This window comes from Gavia stellata, chromosome 3 (genome assembly GCF_030936135.1).
Source record: "Gavia stellata isolate bGavSte3 chromosome 3, bGavSte3.hap2, whole genome shotgun sequence".
NCBI lineage: Eukaryota > Metazoa > Chordata > Aves > Gaviiformes > Gaviidae > Gavia > Gavia stellata.
Genome location: NC_082596.1, coordinates 41,855,888 through 41,882,097, shown reverse-complemented (window position 1 = coordinate 41,882,097; position 26,210 = coordinate 41,855,888). Strand labels below are relative to the sequence as shown.

General features: G+C 39.4%; 1 protein-coding gene across 1 annotated transcript in view; it reads right to left on the bottom strand.

Annotated features, from left to right (window-relative positions):
* Window positions 1-26,210, bottom strand: part of TOX (thymocyte selection associated high mobility group box) — a 221,031-nt gene that overhangs the window by 72,594 nt on the left and 122,227 nt on the right. The window contains exon 3 of the mRNA XM_059815614.1: window positions 17,975-18,217. Coding sequence (XP_059671597.1) covers window positions 17,975-18,217 — 243 coding nt within the window. The remainder of the gene's footprint in view (window positions 1-17,974; window positions 18,218-26,210) is intronic.

Below are 26,210 nucleotides of genomic sequence, written 5' to 3'. Positions count from 1 at the left end.
ATCACGTTACCTGCAATAGCCCAGTCCTTTACCAATAGCAGTCAATAGCAGTGCTCTCAGCAGCATCACCAGAATCAATCCGGACACAGAAATACAGGTCTAATATTTACATGACACGGCAGCTCACTGCAAGACCTTTCAAGTTTTTTAACGCTGTCTCACTCTGATTCTTCCTGCCAGGTAGGTAGCACATGAGTCGTCTTATCTCATCCTGATTTTTAGATTTGCTTTCTTACTCTAGTTCCAATCCAGAATTTGAGAAACACTTCAAAGCCAAGGACTTCTCCATCCTCCTGGCTCCCCAGCCATTCCTGTCAGCTGCCACTCAGAGTCACAGTGCAAACTGCATGCACATGACCTCGTTTGCTTTGCCAGAAAATGCAACAGCAGCTCCAGGTTGCACTAAGGACTCCACACTCATACAGACCCCAGAGCACTCTCAGTAGATCATGATCTACTGATTCACCAGGCAGCAGCAGGGTTACAGTCGCTTCTCACCCAGGTGTTCGCACGGGAGTCGATGGAACTATTTTCATCAGTAAAGTAAGGTGTGAAGCCTTTTAAAAGATCTTTATTAAATTGCATAAGAACAATTATGTCACAGACTTAAGTCTCACAAGAAAGACTAAAGACTGTAGACTAACAATAACTAATCATCTGGGCATTCCTGTGGGCTACAAAACCAAAAAGTTAAGTTCTTGCTCTAAATAATACTGTATAGAAGCCCAAGCTTTGGTCTCATACATCCAGATGGATGTTCTGGATATTCTGGAATGGGCAGCGCGCTCTCTCTCTCTCTCTCTCTTTTGATCTCCCTTTGTCTCATGTCCCCACCAGACAGTCCCAATTCTCAGAAAATATTGCCAATAAAAGGTTAATCACAACTGATGTATTCCCCTCGCCTGAACTTTGGTTTCACTGTTCTGGCATTTTCCAACAAAAACCTTCTCTGCCAAAAATGCTCATCCAACTCGGGCTGCTGTTGAATGCCTGGAGAGTCTCAGTGGAAAATTAAACATCTCCTCACTGCTGGATGGAAGCCTGCGATGAACGTATTTTTAGCACAGAAACAAGTAGTGAATGCTAGGTCTGAATGTGCAACCACTTCTGACCTTCTCCGAGTCACGGCTACCATACCATGTGGGAAGAGAAAAGGCAAGCTTATTTCACTCATGATGAATCCATGAGATCAATTCCAAACCTCTCCTTTTATTCACTGCTTTTTGGCTCTCTCAAACTTTCCTTCAAAGGTAAAATTTAAGTTTAAGTCCTAGCTAATATCACTCTTAATTAGAAACAAGTAATGGCATACCTTATATAAGATTTTATTCCCGACTTCAAAAGGAGCTACCTAGGTTTGTTTGGTATCTTTACTTTGAAGAAAATGTCTTTTATTACTTATTTTAGTACAACACATTAAAATCAAATATCTCCTGTAGCAAAACGATTCAAGTCCCTGGAACTCAAATAATTTTCTAATAAAAAATGCATGAGACAAATAAATGCACTTTATGTTCCACAAGAAAAGGCAGTTTCAACAGGCTAATGCTCAGAGAAAATTCATTTTATCAACCAGCCATTTCATTCTTTGGTGCTGTTACAAGCTCCTCGCGGTTGCTAAGCAACCATAATTCATCGTACCTTTTAATGGATACTCTGCTACTGCTGAGAACATTAAGGTGAAGAGAATAAATGCCTTGGGTGAATCTTGAAATCTTTCATTATGCATGTCATTCTATTTCTGTAATGCTGTAATGCTGAAATGTTTCTGTGGCAGGAAACTGAGTTGTGGTAATTGCATATTCCACTCATATATGTTTTGTAAGCAGAGCAGCACGTACTTGTCTAAAATGAGCTATTTCTAACATGATTGAAATTGGACTTTTCTACTTCTAAAGGTAGTAAATAAATCTGAGGGGGAAAAAAAGAATGAGTCTGGAGTAAAATGTCTTGAAATTTTCAGCAAGAGTGACAAAATCCCGTCGCATAAATTGAAAGTAATCAAACAGGCTTGATTGTAACGCACAGTGGTATGTGAATATATGGTACACAATTGAAAATGCAAAAGACACAATAAAGAAAACATATATCCTGTGCAACTTGCATCTTTTTAAAAACGCATACCATTCAAAGACAGATGCATGTATGCCAGATCAGGCATCTCTCTCTGTATTATTAAAACAAACCTCAGGTTTCAGCTGAATGCAAGTGACAAATATCATGCACATTTCCCACCTCGTTGTTTAGGGCCTTTTCTCCTGTTGAGAAATACTTCCCTATACCAGCCAAGGGGGACCAGCATGAATACGATTTCACAATTAGGTCTGTATTTTGCAAATAAATAGTAAAGACATTATAAGGTAAGACAGAGTGCTCAGATACTTCCAATGATGGATAGCACTACAAAACCCTACGGTGGATTTGTTTCTATGGGTTCAGCCTGCATTTCTGATCCTGATTAACATGTCTTTCACACCTGTGTATACCAGGTGTTGTGCTCTTAAAAAAGCAGCTATATGCGGATAAGATGGGAATTAATTTTTCTTTGTTTCAAACATTAGATTCAGGTTTGTATTTCATTTATTTTAGAAAAAATACAATTAGCCTTGGAGAGAAGCTGGTTACATTTTTTCCCATGTACCTTTTAACTTCACTTTCCTCTTTACTTGTCTGGGCTTGTCATTGGAAACACTAAGGGGCAACCAATATTTTCAGTTTTCTTCCTCAACCATTTACAGCACTCCCCTGCCAGAGGCTGGTGACCTTAAACTCATCTTGAAGCTGCATGGCCAGTAATCCTGTGTTGTGCAGGGAGGAACAGTTGGAGAGCTCTTACAGCCCTATCTGTTTTCATGTTGGAAGGGAAGAACAAAGTCAAACCTTTTGCTTATCCTATCAATTATGGCTGAGGAGCAGTTTAAAATTTTCATCGCTAATCTGCTTTTTTTTTTACATGACTGCTGAATTTCTGAGTATTTTGGCAATACAATTCTTTCATCACATTGCATGAAGGTGGAAGACCTCTTTCTTCGAGAAACCTTTTGAAAGCTGTTCCTCAGGAAAGTGATCTGGAGGAAAACGAAGGGGAAGTTGTTGCGTATATGCACACAGATGAAGAGAAGAAACTGATGGGGTTGCAGGATGGAGTTAGAGACGTTGCATCCATCTACTCTAAAGTGATTGTACTTGTTGAACAGTACAAGGGGAAACCAACACACAGTAGTAACAGGAAAACTAGGAAAGAGTTAAGAGGTTCCAAATCAGGGTTAATGCAAAGTTAAAATAAATGCATAAATATGTCAAACCAAATTATTTCTTTCCATTTTTTCTTCTTCTCAAGTATCCATACAACTCCACTTTCCACCAAAAGAAAGAATACTTGACTTTTCTTTCCCGCTCTTTGAAAGCATACTTGACTTTTCTTTCCCCCTCTTTTCTTCTCCTTCCCTCCTTATTCTTTCTTTTGTCTACTACTAGTGACAAGAAACAAGAGTGTATGTTTTATAACCACTGCCTGATTATTTTCCAGTAAGGAAAATGTTGCCTTTCCTCAACCCACTGATGTTTCCTCCAAAAACATCCACTAAATAAAAGGGTGAGATAAAGGAGCAGTAGCTTAGCTGTCTGATTTTCAGACTGTATCACCCTTGTAAATGTAATTTGCTGATGCAAATCACTCTTTCCTTTCACTCCAAACATTTTCTATGTACAGTTTCATTAGTGGAGTCTGCATGCACCTGAAGAATGGCTCAAAAATTGTGTCTTCTAATGATTCTCCTTGTTCTTTTCTGCTGCTTAATGGATGGTGATCCCAGTGAGTAGCTACAGCCTGGAAAAGTCTTAGAAGGCAGAATACTGAGCCACTTCTGACTGTTCATATTCTCCTACTTAGGTTATCAAAACTACAGGAACAAGTAGTGGAATTCCACATGGGAATTACAGATGTGGAATCATAGTAGTCATGCTTCAAAGTGTGGAATTTGGATAACGAGCTGGAACCAAGAACCGTTAAGACTGCCCTTGCTATCTCTTGTGCGACCCGGGGGAGTGGAGACTCACCTGGCTAACACAGGGTGCAGATAAGGAGGGGGCCCTGTGGAGGCAGGACAGCCCTGCTTGTGGTCAGCAAAGACACTAAAATAACAGGAATCTGAGGGGTCCTTTGTTTCTTCAAAAGGTTTCATGTCCGATAACTGACCTTTGCCTCATTACCGGTGAAATGCATATTACAACTCACACCCCTGCACGTGCTGATGAAGATTATAGAGATCATGCTAAACATATAGGCTATAGCACTCGTCTCTCCACCCAAATCACGCTACACGTCACCTTTTGGGGGGAACCTCGTAGTTTTGGGGATAAAAGACGGAGAAAATGATTGTTAAGGTGGGAGAGAAGAACCTCGATACCTGATGGACCAGTCGACGGGCTGTGTTCTCTTCCTCCACCCCAGGCAGGGACGCCTCTCTGGGTAAGCGCTGCGCCTCTGACCCTCTGGGTGAAAGTTATCCCCGGGTTCTTGTATTACTATCAAGTTTGCTAGCAATATTAACCTTAATTAGTAGCACTATTGTAGTTAGTGAATTTATCAACGGCAATCTCGACTCTGTTTCTGTCGCTTTCAATAAAATAACTAATTCGACTTTTGTGCATCGGCTCAGTGCAAGTCCTTTTGTTGGGGCTCTGATAAATGAATCAGTGAAAGTCCTGGGACTCTGATAGACAAATTTTGAAACTACATTCCTTTTAATGCAACACAAAGTCTTCCTGAAAAACATTTTGTTACATTTCTTGGAATCACTTGATCACATCTACAGAAAGACAGGGGCAAATCCAAGGCTTTGTGTCATCTTAAATTGGAATAATGTCTTACGTGCAGCAGTATGATGAATGCTACTTATATATTTCAAAAGCCATATTACTTTATCTTGAAACATTTAATTGTGAATCAGATACATGCTTACGGTTGATCAAATATACAGTTCCTAAAGTTAAGAAAATTTATGCTTAGGTATTTCCACATTTCCTCTGGTGCAAACCTGCTTTGGCCAATGTCTTGAAGTTTTAACAAGGGTCAAAACCAATATAATAAAAGAATGCAAAATTAATATTTTAAGCCTCACTATGAAGTAAAGAAAGAGCATACTTAATATCATTTATCAAAGTAGGAAGAGAACAGCAAACCAAGACCTAACGACTGGAAGGTCACAGCCAATAATGTTTCTGCAAATAGAAATGGGTTGCAGAAGCATCAAATGCAAATTACTGTTTGCTGGAGAATTTTAATAGAGTTCTACGTCACATTATAAAATGTTTAATTGTAACCCCATTTTAATAACACCATCTGATTAAATGAAAAGATGCCTTGCTGATCGCAATTACAATCTGTCAAACTGCGTATTTATTTACAGTTTGGTTTCCTAAAACCGTAAGATAAAAAAAGGAAACTCTATTCAGCTTGTCAGCAAACTGTAATTATTGTGTATCCTTCTGTCAGTTTCTGCATAAAACTTTTGGTTCTAAAATGGATCTAATTATAACTACATCAACATTTTTATAAATGCTTGCTTTCCCTTCTTTCCCCCCTCCCTCCCTCCTTCATCAGTGAATTCTTTGTTGCAAACTCAGGAGGAAAAACTTCTTCTAAGTAAGTAACATTTGTTTCTCTATTTTATCTTTTCTATCCTAAGTTATTGTTAGAATACAGAAGACTCTGTTCAATGTAAATATTATTTATGGCAGTGCACCTTCCCAGCACTGCAGTCAAGCAAAGCCACGGGATTAGGGCTCTGTTGGGTTTTTTCTGCTTTGGCATTAACGTCTTGAATATCAGCTGAGAAACTCTTTCCAAGTATATCATGTAGCTCATCTTCTACAAAGTCTATTTATTGTAATTTATAGCCTTTCACAAGAAACAATTTGCCAGACAAACAAGAAATGAGTCCAAATGTCTGAACAGTAGTGTATGTATCAACCAGTTATAGAAATTACCTCTCGAAGAAAGGTCTATTAAATCACCCAGCCCATCTCCCAGGCAGTGCAGGATTTTCCCATACGTACATGTTTTAGTGCTTTAACACTACCTGGCAGACTATGCAGATGGCATCACAGGGGTTTTTTTCCAGCCTTCACCTGTTGATTAGTTTTACCCCATTACTTGCAGTGACATTCCTTAAGTATCATAAGCATCTATTCCTTCAGCCTAACTTTCTAAGTAACGGATGATGATAAATAAATATAATATTGAAGATATGCACATAAACAATTTCATAAAATAACACACTACAGCTGAACCTTCAAGAAGAGTTATTTTGCTCAGTGTAGGTTATGGGCTAATACAATCTGGATCATGATTATATGCTAATAAGATTTGGGAAAAGCTGATTATTTTTCTACTGTTTCTTGAACGGTCAAGTCAGCTGTGAACCAAAACAGTCTGAGTTAATATACATCCTCTTGATTATTTATTTCCTAGCTGTTCCATCAACACCTATTATGTATCATTCATTCTTAGATAAATACACATTTTATAAATATAAATATATACATACATAAGCACAATTTAAAAATAAAATAAAAAAAAAAGACAACTGAAAAGATTAAATGGTCTGCATTTAACCTCCCCTGACTGCTGGGTTTTATATATACAATGAAGTAGGTGAATTTTTAAGGTTGAGGACCTGTACCCAGAGCTTGCCTGAGGAGTCTGTGCAGTTGCCATTACAGGAATTCTCTAAAAAATAAGTTAGACAGAAATGACAAATGTATGGAGTATCCTGCTTTCGGGGAGATGACCTTTTAAAGTCCTCCCTTGGACTAGATTAAGGGAGGGACCTTAGGGTTCCTTCTGGACCAGTTTCTGTAGTTTGGTAAGTAATGCAACATTAAGGCTGCACTGAGCCAGGATCCAAGAGGTCAGGTTACTCATGTAACTTTTTCCTGTACCGCAGCTTTGCTATACTGTCTTTAATTATATGATAATAAAAATAATAAAAAAATGTTTCAAAACAGCACATTAGACAGTATTTCTTCTCTCCAGTCTTGTTACGGCTTGCACTAGTTTTCCAAATGTTACAAAGAAAAGCATTTCAGAATTATGATGGCAGAATGTGGATCATTATTGACAAACACTTTTCCTGACACACGCTTAATGTGATATAATCTAAAATCTAAATATTCGCAATTTGTGAACAAATGAAAGCATCTGCTATAGGGCTATCTCTGTTTCTGCTGAAACTCTGGGGAAGTCCCTGCTAGAGCTGGGCAGGATCAACATTAGGCCAGAATATTTCTGAAAACCCCACTGAGATTTTCAGCCAGTCACAGAGCTCCTAAAATGCATTTCAGAAGCAGAGGCCACAAAGGATGAAGTTAGGGCAACAACGCCGGCCACCGTTAAAATTACATAGGGAGAACTTTCCTTTCATGTGTTTTCCCCTCCCTGCATTCACGAAAGCTGATGGCGAGTGAGAAGATACATGTGTGCTATGCAACCGGCCCAAAAGGCCTGGGACTGGGAGTCTGGGGCAGTGGGGCATCAAACGCTGTGGTTAAACAGATACTTCACTTCTCCCTAGAGCTGACTGCATTTCAAGGGCAGGTGAAACAACCCTCGCACCTTTTCCATGGCTCTTAAATAAGGCTGCTGTATCACTTCCAGGTTGCATGATAGCTTAAAGGTCTCAGCTATCATCATATGCAGTCACCGTAATAGCTTTCTATTAGATGTGTAACACATGGCAGTTAATTCCTGCCTTTATTGCATTTGAGGACTTCTGCTATTTCTAATATTGAAAGTTGTCTCTCACCACACTGCTGCCCACCTTTGTGTTACTGATCATCAGACATGAAATCAGGTCCTGGTAATACTTTCGTTATTATGGGTCCCACAATGCAGAGTCATCTTCTTCCTCTCCCTTAAGATCTGCCTCTTTCAGCCTTTTTTCAACTTGGGACTCATCTGAATTTGTATATTGTGAATTACATTTTGTTGTGTTTTTAATAAAGTATATGTCTTTCTATTCTACAGTATAGTATTTGACATATGAGGGACTGATATTGCAAATACCTGTTTGTACTGTTATTAGTACATTACCTTATTAGCTAAGTAGTGACTACAAAGCACTTCAAGACACAAGAAAGATGCTGCAGAAGAACAGAGTGCCACTAGAATTATTTTTCAAATGCTGTGGTTTATTTTTTCTAGAAAAAATAATGTTTAAAAGTTTTGCCAGTGGTTATTTTACACTGTATACTTTCTGTCAGGCAACTTAAGCTGCACTTAATATCCAGATCAGCACTAAGCCTATTGCACTAACCACTTTTTATGCTACTTCATAAGAAAGGGGAGTGTAATAAAATTCATTAAACTGAGATCCCACACTTGAGTATTAGGGCATGTGTAGGAAACTGAAGCTTAGTTACTGAGTTAATCTCTGAAATTCTTTATGTGTGAATGAAGGTAATCTTAAAGTGTATTAGAAGGAAGTCCCATCTCTGAATAAAAAAGTGTTGCATTCTCATCAAGGGCCTGATCCTGTAAATCCTCCACGCACAGGGCTTTTTTGCTAAAGGACCAGAACATTTAATTTCAAACATTTTTTCAGTTTATATAACTTTTGTAAGGATGAAGTGAAGGCACCTGTAGCCCAATATCGCCACTGTCAGGAAGTGGAATTTTGAAAATGGGATATGGAGTAGCCTCATCTTGTCATTGATTAGGTATGCCATGTCTCACTTTAGCAACTAGGCTACTTCTTTTATTAACTCAAATAGCCAAGGTACCTATTATTAAAGTTACTAACTGTCAGGCACTGCAACCTCACTCATAATGCAGGGATTTGGTAAAAAATTTCTATGATGCAGCCGTGTGCAGTACATTGATTAAATCTGTTGCATCTGCTTCAATAACTTGGCTCTAGTTTCATTGTCTGTCTAACATACAATGTGGATCCACAATTTGGGGAGAAGGGGGATGTTGCAGATGCTACATCCTGTCTTCTACATTCCCTTTCCAGCAGAGGGCTTCAGTGATTAACAGTGCGATACGTACTTAAATAAATATATATACATGCACATGAACATATATATGTATATACGTGTATCCATGTATATATGTATATATATGTATGCACCCCGAACACTGCAGTCCACATCACCTCCAGGTCAAGGCAGGCACATGGATTGCCATGCCACTACCTGTAACATCTCCCTTGTCTCTTTTCCTTCCCCACAGGTTGGTTGAAATAGGAATGTTGGGTACACGCTGATAATATGTAAGATAAACTGTAATGCCTTTGTTCACCCGATGGCAGAGGGAAAGGGTTCATTTTTGTGAGTTTTGTAACTGAAATATATGCACGAGCATGCCTTAGAGATGTTTCTCACACCATAAGGCTTCTTGCTGCCACTACCTACTTTAAGTCCTTTTTGTAACTGTATCATCCATGATATGCACCAAAAATGAATTAAGAACATTCATTTTCATATCTTTATTGTCCAAATATAGAGGCAGCAGCATGTACAACGTGCCATAAATGCAGTTCAAAGGTGTGTGAGTGAGGCTACGGAGATAAATTCCTAAGCTGCATACATGTGGCTGAAGTACAGCATTACATTAGCAGTGGAGGTTAAGGGTTTACACACTGTCCCCAGGGAATCCCAACATGAGAAAGGGCATTTACATAGTGCGTCTGTACAGACTTTGAATAAATGAAGGGGGGAAAAATAGAAAGGCAGACATCAAGTTAAAATGAACCTTTATGTTATTGAAAGGATCAGGGGAGGAGTAGAGATCCTTACACTTTAAGCATTTCTTAATTGCCTTGAGAAAGAACAAGGGATAAAAATAAGAAATGCGTTATTTTTTACTGATGATTATTTCTCCAAATCTCAAAACACTACCAAGTAGAATTTTTTCCTCCCTCAGTAATATACTTCCTGCTGCAAAATGTCAGTGGAAAACTGATACAATGATACTTAAAGTTCTGTAAAACCATTAAAGCAGATAAAAAACCTGTGAGACTATTAATTGGACCTTCTAAATTCCTTCAACTCAGAAAAATCAAGAAAGCCAAGCATGTGGTTTTTCTCCCAAAGTGAATCCAAAATTTTGCTAAATATCTATGACTCCACATAGGCAAGACTAGACAAGGAGAATTCACACTCCATTCTAGCAGGTGACACCGTCATGAAGCTCTGGGTTGCTGGTGTCCCAGCCTTCAGCAGAGTCATGCAGCACATCTGAACTCCCAGCATGTAAATGGCAGATTGAGTTAAGACAGTGCATGTCATAGTGGAACTGGTTTTGTCCACACAACGTATCTTTCTAATCCCTGAGCAAGACGGGATGACATGATGAATGCAGTGCAAATCCATGAAAGGTGTGCAGTCTTCTCAACTGCTTTCGAGATTCAAGGAATGCAAATGCATGCATTTAGATAATGAAACAGATGGAAGGAGAGGCTACTCCACTTGATGCACAAACCTCTCCCTTTCATCTGGACTGTGGGCTTCTCCTTCCTTTTTGTCTTCACAAAAGCATCCTCAGAATTTTCAAGAAAGACATTTCACTTCTATTCCATCTACAGGCCTTAAGATCACTAAGGCTTTTTTTACCAAAGACTGAGTCTTCGGAAACATTTCATTATCTTGCTTTTCTCGACAACTACATGCGATGTTAAAAGCAGCAGATTAAAGTCAACAATCTCTGCTGCTGAAACCCCTGAAATTCTGACATTTTCTAGGAGTTATGTTTTCTCTATTTGCATACTCTATTATCTGTTTTGTTTGACACTTGCAGCTATGATGCTGCTTATGCATTAATCGCTCCTATGAGTACTTTACATGTGAGGTGTTGTACAATCTACCAACGAGAGCTGAAGGCTTTCTCTCCATGCCACATTCATCATGTCTTAGCCTGTGCCTATCTGCTTAAAGTCTAAGAAACAATAATTAATACTGCTACACTTTTTTCTTTTACTCTTTAATGTAGCAAAAAAATTCCTATCAGACAATAGGTAGCTGTTGTGAAAAAAGTTCACCAAAGCATTTTCTACAGAAAGCTGTTTTCAAAAATAAAATACGCCACCTTGTTACTCCTTGAAATTATACTGAAGTCATTTTCCTACTGAATTTGTGAAACATGCGAGCCACATGGAGTCTCAACAACCACACTCAAATAAGAAGAATACTGTTATTTCCCAATTGACAGTAAATCAACAGCTTCATTAGCAATTTTAAAAATGAGACCTGGAATTATTCTAGAAAGAGTTCTGGTCATTTGTGTACAAATATTTTCCTACAGTAATGAGGAAATACTTACTTGCTCTATCTTTAAGGTAATTCTTAGTACTTACAGACAGAAAGTATAGCTTTACCAGATACTTTAAGACCAGAAAAAAAAGCTAAGTTCATGAAAAACACTAGCCACAAATATGCTCACAGCAATTCTAGTCCTAGTTGACCTCGAGAAGGTGGGTCCATTGGTAGCCTGCACCCACAGGGTGCTTTCTTCCACCCTGCTGATTTTCTCTTGGGAGGAAAAAACTGTAGCGGTGCTACCAGCTGAGGTGCTACCAGCGACGTTCTCCCTACCATGTATGCACGGACTAATGTTTACTGCCCAGAGCCTCTGAGCAACAATATGACCACAGGAAGGTTCTGGGACCCCTGCTGTAGTGGGGGTGTGTGGTGTGTCATCAGACCAGTTCTAGATAGAGCACATCTTTTTGAGAGATGCCCCATCTTGATTTCAGTCCTCAGGTACAGAAAACCAACCACCTCCCATAGTACATTATCTAAATAGTAAACCTCTATCACTGTTAAAAATGCATGCTTTGTTTCCAGTCTGACTTTATACAGCTGTAATTTCTAGACATTGGATGTTTTAATGTTTTCTTGTAGCACGGTGAAGAGCCTTCTACTAGTAGATATGCAATATGCAGGTATTCCTAAAACCTTGATCAAGTTACATCTTAACCAGCTCTTCTACATATCCTTTGTGTTGTCCTTCTGATGACAAAAGAGTGGAGCAGACATCAGAAGTAAGGAAAGATAAACATGATGTTCCAGAGCCCTGGGTGGAATAAATCATCATAATTCTACTGAAGACAATAAAGTTATGCCAATTGACATCAGCTGAAGATTTGGCTGTGCACCCCTCTAGTTAGGCTGTTTGACAAAACATACATTATTGCAACCTTTTGCCACACAAAGCTTATTTCAATGAGAAAATCCAGCTTGTAAAACATGGAGGTTAAAAAAAAAAGAAAAGAATGATATCCTGCAAGAATAAAAAGTTGCTTAATAAGAGGGGAAAAAAAATACTCTAACACAAGGTGTTCCGTGACCTTAGCTTTATGATTTGGTGGTTCTGATGGCAATAACTCACTGCAATACAATTTGGGGTAGCAGCAGGTCTGTGTACCATAACAGTAAATTTTGATGTAAACTGAAGACCAGAGCCTGGTAATGAGGCACAAATGTGAACTATTCACCAGAGACTAAAAGTATCTTCTACCACTGGCATGCAATACAAGCTAGAAAAAAGTATCCAAGCATGATTCAAATCTCAACACTTAGGTTAGAAGAGGCAAATCTGTTGTTTTGTTATGGAATTTATTCGTCTTGTTCATCAGAAATAAAAAATTTGTTTGACTCAGTAGTTTGCACTAATGCTTAAAGGTGCCAAAAAAAATCAACCATATAGGTCAGCCTCAAGATGAGTCACGAATACTGAATTTAAACTAATATGTATGGAACTGGTAAAACAAAATCTCTTAAATACATCCCAGCTACATCAACAATGATCTCCTGTATTGGAGACACACTGTACTGTGAATGAGAAATACTAGCTTCATTCTACCTGAGATGAAAAATGAAAAAAAAAGTAGCTGTCTGCTTTCTTCACTGTTATACAGTGCACATTTTGTTTAAGATACTACACTCTCATGGGCTGCATATCTAAAAAATATAATTCATGAAAAAGTATAATGTAATTGTTTGGGCTTTGATGAATTGGGGCATAATGTTAAATAATTATTCATTACTTTTATTCTTCTGTCAAAGTGTGCAAAAAAAAGCACTTTTTATTGCTTTTTTTATACAAGGACAGGGGCCTTTGTGACATGCATTTTATTTTAAACTAATGCTTCTATTATTCCACATCTGAATAATTATAGCTGACATCATCTACTCTTCAGTGTCCTAGATGATCTTTAGCTCTAGTCCACTGTTACATATTTTATGCATTACATGAAATAAAATACCTCAAGATTTTGAAAATATTTATTTTAAAAACAGCAATGAAATTGTCTGTAATCACATTTTCTGCTCTGCTTTGAAAGCAGCATTATTCAATATGCCCCTGGTCTTTTCCATAAGAGCAACGTATTAGAAATTCATGCTGCTCTAATATATCTGAATTCATTGATGTACTGCACTCCCTATAGACCTAAAGAAACATTTTTGCTTCAGTTTCATATGTCCTGCACATTACCTACTGATGTGGTGGTTGTCAAAACAGTTGTACAGTAGCCTTTGAATGCGAAGTGTGCCTTGACTGTATACTAAAAATGACAATAAACCTAAGTATATACATTATGCTGGCTTTTGTTGTCAGCACAAGTAGAGCATTTGGGAAATAAATCCCCTGATTTTATTGCCTTTTAACATCTTTTCCATTTTAAACTTCAAACCCAGAAATTTGAAGCATTTCAAGAAACTAAAATCTCTTTTATTTCTTTCTTGTAAATTTTCCATAGTATACCATCATGAGCCACATTTTGAAAAAGATCAGCACAAGATTAGGGTTTTTTTCCTCTGTGTAAAAACAGAACTGTGATTTTTAACCCTGGTTTCTTGGGGGGAAAAAAGCAATCATCGATAGGATATACTAAAGAATCTGAAATGTCTGTAATTTTGTTGATAAAATGAACACACAGTAAAACTCATTTTATAGAACACATCCAAAATGCATGGTATACACATGCATTTGCAAATGTTAGAAGGGTATTTCTTGTGGTCCTTGGAATATTTCAGGAAAATTCATGCAAACAGAGAAGTGCCGGCAGGTCAAGCCCCAAATGGAACTGAACCAAACCTACATGGGGCTACCGTCAACTGTAGTAAATCAGGAAGGGATCCCTATTCCATTATATGGAAACAAACATGCCTACAGGACGATCAGTACATCTTCATTAAACAGCTCTATATCCAACTGGATCCACTTAAGAAGCAGGAATAGAAGTCATGTCCATCTTAAAGGAGGACTTTAGAGAGCTCCCACATGTGGCCAACCATGCTGGGGCTGCACCATGTGTTCATACCACCATGTGTCACATTCTGCACAAATTCTCTGTACTTCTGAACCCCCAATATCCAGATATAATGAGCATCTAAACAAATCTGTATGTGACAGCATGGTATAAATTAATGTGGATGTGCATGTGTGTATATGCCGGTATGTCACCTAAGCAGAAAACAGAAATGCACGAACATAGAAGCCAATACATGAACTGACAGCAGAATAATGAGAAAGAGAAATTTTAGTGTTGTTTTTTTTTTTTTAAAGTAGTGGGGGTGCAATAGGAAGTCAAATCAATCAAAAAAACTTCAAAGAACGCTAATTCCAAATTTAAGTATCAGATACAGTAAATGGCAATGGGAAATTTTCATCTCCCAGCATTGTAAAATTTTTCAGAAAGAATTCCCACAGTGTAAAACATCTGTAAGAAGCTGATCCCTAATAAGAATTCACTGAGCTGGTAGTGGGCTCTTATTGTGTGTGTTTAAGCACTTCCACAGAGGAGAATTCTTACAGATCTTGGGGCAAATCCTGCAATCCTTACTCCAAGGGATTTCATTTGCAGCTTGGAGGGAGTGCTGCACAGTATGAAACCGGGACTTCTAATGGGGGGAGTTCTGGAGGATTTTTAAGAGCGGTACATCCTCGATTTTCAGTCTGTCCAAAATCATGGAAATCCTCATCTGAAAACACCTGGTAGCTGAGATGAAAGAAAAACGCTACAGTAAGTGTACAAACTATTCTCCTACTTCGTTTCTGAGCTCACTGTGTTTCCTTTTTCTTGTTTGGCTAACGTTAATTAAGGCTTTGTCTAGAAAAACACCAGCAGAAAACCACTCACTAGTTCTAACACAGACAAAAAGGAAGGTATTATTGCTAAAATACCAACATGGGTTAAAAATTGGCTAGAAGAAAGGATGTTGAAATTTAAAAAAAAAAATAGACCAAATTTAATCAGAGGAACATTGCGCTGCAGCTGAATTTCTCCCAGTATAAGTGAAATTTGCTGAAGATGTGAAATTAATTAGGGATAGAGAACAGCCAACAGATTCATTCCTAAGAATAAGTTTTCTAAAAATACTCATTAGTGCCCTGAAAAATGAAGCGAGATACATGGTTTCCAAATACACTAAGCAGTAGTTGATATACCAGAAATTACATGGCACCAAGGGTTTAGATAGATTGGAGAAACTTACACATTATTTTTTACGTGAGGCAATATAAAAGTGATTTAGGCAAGTACTTGTTAAATGGATCAGAGTTTGATGAGACAGTAAAAAGGAAACTTAGAGATGAGTAATAGCAAGAGAAAAGAGTCATACTGAAGAAAAAATTTAAAAGGTTCTGGATTATAAAGAAGAGCTTCAAGGCTAAGTAAAGAATGGTAACTCTACAAAATCCCTGTCTTTCTTCATCAATGGAAAGCCAAACGGACAATGGGGCCATTCTATTCACTGAAGAAGTCACCGAATTCACTGAAGAATTAACTTAATTTATCTCCCTTAAGTGAATTCCTCTCAAGTTATCAAACTCCAATCAGAGGAGCTATACTGCCAAACAGTGTTTGAACCATACAAAATTGTGCTGTTAACATCCTACCAGTTGTACTAATGTGAGATGTAGCTTAATCCCCTTAACAGACAAGGCAGTTTGAGCTAAAACTATCGCTAGTTAAGAGGCCCTCGTGTGTGCAAAGGGCATGCAAGTTAGGGATAACAGTTGACTTAGCCCATGATGCTTCAAGGATCATTCTTTATGTATTGAATGAAACCTCAGAAATGACTGATAAAATTTAGTGCATATTTTCTTGAGGTCTGATTTTCATCTTTTCTGATCTGCACTAAGTCCCAACAGCAAAATTGCCTAGTCATATTATCCAGCTTTTTTGTATTTGCCCTCGATGCAGTAATTCACTGTGATGATCTACAAACTCTCAAGGCCCTTTGTTCAGAGCTTGTTGCAAGAGATTAATGTGGAACATCAGAGCTTAAAAGAATGCATAGTTTTAAGCCATAGCCATGGCTCAAAAGAGGTCAATTCAATGAAATACTGCTTGTCTTGACCGGAGAGCCAAGTGTTTCTCTTACTTTTTCAAGCCCTTTCACAGCTCGGATTCTTAGAACTCCACACAAGATTTAGCTCCTGCTCTTTAATGCATGCCACCAGCTTTGTAGAAATGCAAGCAAAATTCAAAACATTTCCATGAAGTATATTTATATCTCTCTATGAAAATCTGCCTCTCCCTCGCTCCTCCCATTATTGAACATAACCCTGGGGTCAGATTCTGACCTCAAACACAAAGCGTGCAACATCCTAGTAAATCAATAACAACTAAGCAGCACATAAGAAACCAAGACTAGCCCCCCTGCAGTACAGCTTCTTGGACATCCTCAGAGGGAATGCAGAGCTCCTCAAAATCAAGGCAGCTTTGTTTTAATTAAGTTGCAAAGAAGCCCTGTGACAAGGCAGATTTTTGTTGTAAACTAACTGTTTTCCGGGCACCACGCTCCCCCAGCCCCTGGCTCTGGGGCTGTTAGTCTGAGTGACTGATGGGGAGGGAGCTGAGCCTAGATCCTTCAGCCCACAAACCTCCGCATGCTGCCTCAGCTCCCAGGCTCCCAGGACTGATTTCTATTTTTTAGGTAATGTGATGGGGAGCTAGCAAGCTGGAAGCCTAAACAGCCTCAGTTCCTAAGCACAGAGCCTCCCATCTGGGACATGGTGCCCTAAGCCTCTGTTCCTCCAGTGAGAAGCCCAGACCCTTGGATCTCTAGGAAAGGCAGATCCTTAACTTCGGCTGTCTGGATCTGCAGTTCCAGGGCAGCCCATCCAGCAGAGTGCCTGAAGTCCAGTGAGCCCCACACAACACCAGGTCCCATCCTCGTCCATGGAATTTTTAACTCTTTGGCTTAGAATTGTACATTGACATGAAACAATGCCCTCTTCCGTAAAATGGTCTTGTCTGGAGCTGCTATGCAAAAAGTATACTAATCACTTGTAGAGCCCACTTGAAAATGTAACATGTAAAGTAGCTCTTCAGTTGTTGCAAGCAATTTAACATTCAAAGAAGTGATTTATAACATCAGGCTTCCCAAGATTATGACCATAATGACTATCTGACAGACTTTATAAGCAAATCGTCCAGTCATTTCAATAGGATTCTGGCTGGCTAAGGACTGGGAACTGTAAAAAGGCTATAAGATTTGGCCTAGAATCAGAAATAACATTTGCTGTTTTCCAAACGTGCAGTAAACAAGAAAGGAGATATTAAATTTTTTGTACATCTCTCAGCACATGCAAATGAGAATGGAAAGAACCTCGTCAGACAAACATGAACAACAGCCATCTGGATCCAAACCCTGCTGCAGCGGAAGTCTAAGCCTTGAGCCTCCTTTTGTCATTATTTACATCCGTGTAAAGCAGGAGTAATTCTACTCAAGCCGGCGAGTAACATCCTGGCTTTGAGGAACTCGTCTGTAAAACCCCCACTGCCTCCGGTGAGAGCAGGATTTGACATAGGGAGTGCGATGTAAAACCCAGAGTCAGGCCAGCTTGCTCCATGACTTGAGTGGTGCAGGACCTGGCCCATCAGAGGATTTCAAGCAGGTCTGTATTTCCAAGGTTTTGCAACTTAAAGCAGTACAGAAAGGAAAGACTAAAAATGCTTACCACAGAGAGGGAATTGGAAAGGAGTGCCCCATCTTGTCCAAGCATGTTGGAAACTGTAATTTCGGGTAGATCCATGTTTTGTGGGTGGAATGGAAGGAGGCCGTTGTGGTTCACGGGATGACACAGAGAGTGGTACCCAGACTCCATCTCATTCAAGTGCACCAGGGAGTGGTCAGGCAATGATGGAGGAGTTATAGGAGGTATGTTAAAATCTTCACTTTCAAGACTTGGGCCAGGAAAAGACTGAAAAAAAATAGGGAAAGTGCTATGAAAATCAGATGAATACTGATGAAGAATCACAGAATCACAGAATCACTAAAGTTGGAAAAGACATGTAAGATCATCAAGTCCAACCATTACCAAAAAAAAAACCAACAACCCACCAAAACAAACAAACAAACAAAAAAACAACCCACACACAACACCACACAAACAAACAAACAAAAAACCACACCACACACCACCATGCCCATCAAGCCACGTCCCGCAATGCCGTGTCCACACGCTCCTTAAATACCTCCAGGGAGGGTGACTCCACCACTTCCCTGGGCAGTCTATTCCAGTGTGTTACCACCCTCTCAGTAAAGAAATTTTTCATAATATCTAGTCTGAATCTCCCCTGGCGCAACTTGAGGCCATTTCCTCTTGTCCTGTCACTAGTCACTTGGGAAGAGACCAACACCCACCTCTCTGCAACCTCCTTTCAGGTAGTTGTAGAGAGCGATAAGGTCTCCCCTCAGCCTCCTCTTCTCCAGACTGAACAACCCCAGTTCCCTCAGCCGCTCCTCATAAGACTTGTGCACCAGACCCCTCACCAGCTTCGTTGCCCTTCTCTGGACATGCTCCAGCACCTCAATGTCCTTCTTGTAGTGAGGGGCCCAAAACTGGACACAGTATTCGAGGTGCGGCCTCACCAGCGCCAAGTACAGGGGCACGATCACCTCCCTGCTCCTGCTGGCCACACTGTTTCTGATACAGGCCAGGATGCCGTTGGCCTTCTTGGCCACCTGGGCACACTGCTGGCTCATATTCAGCTGGATGTTGACCAACACCCCCAGACCAACACCCCCAGATCCTTTTCTGCCGGGCACCTTTCCAGCCACTCGTCCCCAAGCCTGTAACATTGCATGGGGTTGTTGTGACCCAAGTGTAGGACCTGGCACTTGGCCTTGTTGAATCTCATACAATTGGCCTCGGCCCATCGATCCAGCCTGTCCAGATCCCTCTGCAGAGCCTTCCGACCCTCCAGCAGACCAACGCTCCCACCCACCTTGGTGTCATCTGCAAACTTGCTGAGGGAGCACTCGATCCCCTCATCCAGATCATTGATAAATATATTAAACAAGACTAGCCCCAAAACTGAACCCTGGGGGACTCCGCTTGTGACCGGCCGCCAACTGGATTTCACTCCATTCACCACAATAATAAATAATAATAAATATATAAATAATAAATAATTATAAAAACCACATAAAACAAACAAAAAAGCCCAACTCACATACTTCTAAGTAGGAGCTTCAATTTAACAAAGAAACTACTTTAAACACCCATATATTGTAACAGTGGAGTTTCACCATTATGTATGGCAGAAAATTGCCTCTAAGGCATAAGAATCTCTGATACTTTCATAGCTTCCATTAGATAGACATTTTTTTTAAACAAGATGAATTCAGATTTCAAGGGTCCTATTAAATTTTTCCAAGAGTGTTCATCTAGCTGAATACCTTTTTCATGGGAATTGTGGAAAAGGGAATGCAATTTATAAAATTAACATTGGCTCAAAATTGTTCACAAGACTCCCTGCTACTCAGATCAAGGATTATATAGTCAAGAAAAAAGATACCGCTTTTAGGCTTACAGGAGAACCATGCATTTGTTCTGCTACAAAGAAAAACAAATAAACACAGAAATAGTACATACTTTGTATGAATATACTTTGTGTTTATAAAAATACATTTATGGTATCTCAAAACCACTGATTTTTGCTGTCTTAATCTATAAACTCAATGATACATACGTTTTGTCAGTCATCTAAATGAGTTAATCCACAAAGCAACTGTTTAGTCTTTTGTTGTCTGCTGCCATTAAGTCATCCAACTCAATCTGATCCAAGGAAAAGCCACAGGCAAAGCCAGAGTAATTCACCAAGGTGGATAATTGCTATTATTTATCTACATTCTTCGTACAGCAGGTAGGCTCATTTGGGGGATAGGGATGGGTATACTTATATTTCTTAACAGAAAAAGGTGAGCAGGGTTAGATACATGATCCAAATCAAGAGTTAAAGGGATCCGTTGCCGTGGTTCAGCCTGAAAGCCTGCTCTGCTTTTCTGAGAACAGCCACAGTTCTCAACTCCTTTGCAAGTGATCAGTCTTTGCACATCCCACGCCTGCAGTTGCGAGGTTTAAAGCACAGAGACTAGTTCCACCCTTCCTGCCCCTCTGTGGCAATGCAGCCCTGCTCTGAGTGCTGCTTTTGTTAATTCTGGAAATGCAAGGATTTAAATACGTTCTGGTCCTGTAAAGCGTCTTCAGAAAAGATGAAAAGGAGGGGACAATTTCAAAAAGCAGCTATTAGAAGAAAATGTTTTCCCCAATATGAGTTTGCAAATGGAGGACAGTATGGGGTATGAATTCATGCGGAAGGACACGGGAAGTATCAAGGCCCAATTATAAACAAAGGGGGTTTTCATTAGTCATCATAGTAATACTGCCCTCCCTGATGCCTGAGGTTACTCTCCTTTGTATGAGCATGGATATAAAAACTTAAATCAGACCAACAACAAACAGTGTACATGTTTTCAGTGAGCTGCTGAACACAGAAGAACCTGCTCTAGTGGGCATTGTCATGGTTTTGGTTGCTTTGCTTGTTTCGCAACAAGGTTTACACCTCTGTTACCAAATACCTTAGCATGAAATAGAACACGAAGGCTAGATTGCAAAGGCCAAAGTAAAATCCCAAAGAATGAAAACAACAGGACCAGGAGAGGAAAAGGTCTGGCAGTGATATCTCCATCTTTATGCATGAGGACTTTGATTCTGCCTATGCTTTCCAGCTGTGATTCTCATCTCTAGCACAGGAGTTTGCTCTCCCCTTGCCCCTGCCCTCTCTTTAATGGGAAGTTGGTGTGAGTCTACTGCTACTGGTAAGTCATATTTGCCCCTGCTTTTAGAAGCCATGATGCAGCTATCAGCAGAGACATCTTCAAGGGAGGAAATACATATAGTAAAAATAGACCCTCACTAAATGGAGACGAGACTTACCCATGACAAAGAGAACACATCATATTTACTAACCACAATGTATAAACAGTGCAAAACCAAATAAAAGTATTATGGAGACTGTATACGCTAACTATTTGCTAATTACTATTATATTAAATTGATGATGAAAAGAAAGGTGTCTAAAGGGAGCTTAAAGTCTAACACCACAATAACAAAGCAGCGAGGAACAGAAAGGAAGGAAGGGACAACAGCAAAAATGCTCCTCTGGACCAGCACTATCCCACCCAAGTACACTTAGATTTGGTTATCATAATCCTGGTGAGCTTAGATCCATGTAACCTATAGCTACCAAGAAGGATTCATGAGCTGTGAAATGAGGACATTTTGTGTTCAACACTGTCTTTTCTACTGTCCCAAAAGACTGATGGTCTCAAAAGTTTCCTCTCCCATGATTTTGCAGGTACAAAGAAGCGTTAACTCAACTTTTGTTTTCTCTCTCTCTTTCACTATCCTACTGTGAAAATACCTCATGCTGCATCTTTGCTGAACTGAGATGTCTCAACACCTTCTAGAGGAGGAAGAGAGGTCTGCCCTCCTGCTTTCCTTAAGCAAGGATCTACAGTATTCTCTCACCACTTCTTTAAAAAGAAGAAGGGACTTCAACTTACATTCACTACTAAAAGCAAATATTCCTAAACTAAATATTGACAGGTTGGGTGTGCCTACACCATTAACATTGGGGGCATTCAGCAAATCTGCTGTCTTATTTGTACGCCCTTTTTGCATGCCATATGTGGATAGTTCAGGTTTTACTTTAGTTAGACTTTGATTTACTGTGTTTCCAATGTGTCTTTAATTAGTAACACTTCAAAAATGGCGGAAGTAATTGAACTGCCATTAGGACATTAGCTTCACTTATTAAAAAGGAAGTAAAACACTAGTGGAATAAAACTCCACAACTCAAGTTGCATCATGTGTAACTATATAATAATGTTATATATATTATATGGGCTAAGCATTTTAAATAGATGGTTGCTCTCTGATTATTTTTAAAAAATCACACCATGGTTATTTCTTGTGAACCAGTTAGAGTGTATTTGATCCCACATCACCTACCACATCACTGTCAACTAAACTTAAATAAGCTTCTTAAAGTAGTAGGAGTAGTGTAGCAAAGGCAATAATAACACACTAAAAAACCATATAGTTCAAGCACTAGTACTTCCTATAATATGTTTTTTTTTTTTTTCCTTTTTTCAAGACATAAACTGTTTTACTACTTCAATAAAGCTAGGCAGAATCCAAGCCATATGTCTATGGTATAGACAGATATTTGAAAGCATCTGCAGAGCACCCTATTCACCTAATTTTTTCAGCCAATTTGGTGTTTCCATACTTAGTATGTGTGTGTGTAACACAAACAGACAATAACTGCCTCAGGGAAACTACTTCAACAGTAACGTGACAGTACTCCAGTTTGTGTTGTCCATGAGCATGGTTCAGAAGCTTGTAATGACTTGGCACACTGGTACATCAGAAACGAATAGTCCTATATGCATTTGCAGCAAACCCAACATATCCTGGAAACAAGGCTGTTGCAACTGCATGTGGAAGGAAGGAGAGAGGAACAGGACATATGCTTGTCCTGCCAATAGCAGCTACAAGCTTCAAACACCCTCTCCTACTATACTGCCATCTCTCTCCTCACCATGGGGAAAGGCTTCTTGAGGAACCATCCAGAGTCCCCTTGATGCAACTGATCCAGTGCTGGCAATGGGCTCTCCTGGAACATCATGTTGGTACCCGAGACACATTTAAGGGAACTCCAGCACAAGGCCAGGCCCGAGGTTTTCCCTACAGCAAGAGCTCCCACTCCCAGGCCAGTCATCATCCTGTCCCGACCCCTGGGCTTTCTTAGAGCATCTCTTTTTCCAACCCAAGCCATTTATCTGGAATTTCTAATGAAAGCAGTTATCTACCATCAAAAGCATCAGGGAAGGCTACACTCCCTGTATCCAATTACAATCCATAAGGTCAGCTTGCATGTATTAGTAATAAATGGTGGCCTGTGGCTTCAGCTCTGTTAGGTTTTTCTTGAGGGTGGGGAGAAAGGTTAGGGTGTTCCTCCGCTCCAAGGGTTTTTTCCTTCATAGTTGGCTTTACTATCAGCAGGACTTTCTCTATTCAGAAAGACAGGGAATAGCTCCTTTTCATTCTACTGGTCACAGAAATACCAGCAACCTCGCCTTTTCACTTTGAATCAAAAAAGAGTAGCAGTAAATGCTTTATTTACTTTACCACAGAGCTGCTAGGAACTTTGCCAGTGGTTTCCCTTTCATCTCATGACTGTGGGAATGGATGAGGTGTTTATCACCTCTTCAGTTTAGTGGAACTTCCTGGACCTTTATTACATTCCAGAGAGAAAGCCTTCTGCAAAGTAACACCATTAAACCAACTGCATAGCACTGAACAGACAAAGGCTTTAATCTGACTTTATTATAAAGAGGATTTTCATTACACCTGTATTTATTATAAGCAGATTTCAGTATATTTCAGATGGGAGCTGCACAGTGGGAACCTCAGAACTGAGCATCCTTAAATTTGGGCAATTTACAGACATGACACTATGAAAAAGCTGTTTGAATCAAAGATGTCTTCCCAAATCTAAAGGACAATATTCTATGTTTCTGGTTAAATATTTGTGACATTTCTGCCTCAAATGATGGAAACTTCAGAAAGCAGATGATCTTTGAGGTGCCCACTCTGAGATTGAGACCCCATTATCTATGCCACCTTAGCCTATAATTTTATGAGAAAAGGTTGCCAGAATAAAATGATATGAACACTTAACCCTGATTCAATGTCCAACCCAAGTCCAAGCTTTTGTTCCTGAACGTTGACCTCATTGGTCCCCTTCAATTTATCTTTTATGCCACTTAGCCTGGCCAAATCCAGCAACAAGCTACAGAAGGGGGCCAAAACTGGGGGGGGGGGGAGGTGTATGTCAAAGGTCAGTTCTTTACTTTAGCCACACATAACTCGAATTAGGGCTACGCATCCTGCTGTGCTAATAACACACACACACAAAAATTCTAGTATTTATTTCTGAGGAACCCAGATACTCATTGTTGTCAGAAAAATAAGGGAAATGCTTGCACAATCTGCTGCATAAGAACTGAGGAAAAGGGAGTAAGGAGAAAGAAGGAAATAAAAATAAAGCCACTTTGCTTAAGTACTCTACAGTGATCACTGCATATTGGCCAGCAAAACTTACTTATGTTTCAAAACAATTTTAGTAGAACTTTAAAAAGCAATCAGAGAAGGGAAACCAAGGGAGATACCTCAAACAGACTGACCACAAGAGGCAGCAAGCATTCAAACATCCAATATAAATCTCTCTGGAAAGAGCGGAACCATTACTATATGACAGCACAGAAGACAACATACATTAAGTAAGTGTAATTCATGTGCTGCTCAATGGTTGTGTCAGTCACCATGCATATACTCAACAGAATCTGGTATTAGCAACAGTTCCTTAAAAATTGGAAATTTGCCTATAGATATTTAATTTAAATTAAATGAATGGTACTGCCAACTATATAGATCGTGTCTTAATTTTTCATTTGCACCAAGGTTTCTGCATCTGAACTGTGGAAAGATGCCAGTTTTAGAAAGATAGATGCTTCAGGCTGTCTCCTCTTCTATTATTGAACACATTGTTACATAACTGAAATACTTACGAATCGAGAGTAATGTAAAAACAACGAGCTCATTAGAAGAGGAAAAGCAGCAACATACCTTATGCATATTTGAAAGTTAGGATAATATATTTGATAGCAGATATTTCTAAGAGTTTTAATAGGATCAACCTTGTCTCTAATTTCTCAACGGAGGACCTTCACAAGCAAGTGTTTTTCAGCTTCTTTTGTCTCTGCATGAACAAGGCTTGATAGCTTGAGACTATAATGCATTACTGTGGAAACCTTCAGTCTGTTACATAAATCATCTTAATACTCAGCAAGAATTGTCCAACAGTGCCATTGATATGTTCAAGTCAATGATCCTGCAAACAATTTTTTTGTGTTTCTTCATATGGTAGACAACAGCAATATATCATATTCATTTAAAAACACACAATATACTAATTTATCAAGCAACAGCTATCAAAAATATATTACAGGGGAAGGTATAACTATTTTCTATTGTGTTAATCAATTTCTCTAATTTACATTAGGTAAAGGGCAAAGCCTCAAGCAAAACATTAATTTTCTAGTACCAGATGAATTCTGTTTTCAAGAAGGAGAATGTGCTGACAATGATATTATTGATTTAAAACAATCACAATTTCAAAGTTAACAGAATTATGTAAAAGACTAGACTTTTGTTTAAGATTCCACTCTTGAGTCGTTTTGTTAATTACATTAATTTTATACATACACTGTAGTGGTTTGCTGGAAAACGTGTTTTCAATGAAGGTTTTAAATTGAAATACATTTTAAAGATGACAATAAGTAGAAGCACAAATACTCTACAAGGTTACAAGATCTGGGCTCTGCAGACACCAATACTGTAATCAAAGCATTTAAACTTCCCTTCAGACAAAGACCCAGCTGTGCACTTTTCCTATTTAGAAAGTCTGAATAAATTCATAAGAGAAGTGCAAGTCTTTTTTAGAATTACTGATCAACCCCCAAAGCAATTCCTTAGGAATACCCAAGAGCCTTAGGCACACACGGGGCATCCGTAGACCTCCAACCTGGAGTCTTGCCCTGCTCACCAGCACCACCCTCCTTAGCACATCCCCAGTGAGGACCCAAGCATGGTTGTTGTTCGACACCCTTTTCACTGTTCTCTCCTGAAAAGAAAGGCACTTGGTCCCCCACAGTATGTGACAGTCCCTAATAGTGCAGCCTCCAAAGAGCAGCACTAGGGGTGCTTTAGCAGGACCCCTGCATAAACACGGCTCCTGCTTGTCCAGTGTTTTGGGGATGCTGAAAGGAGGGTGAGACTT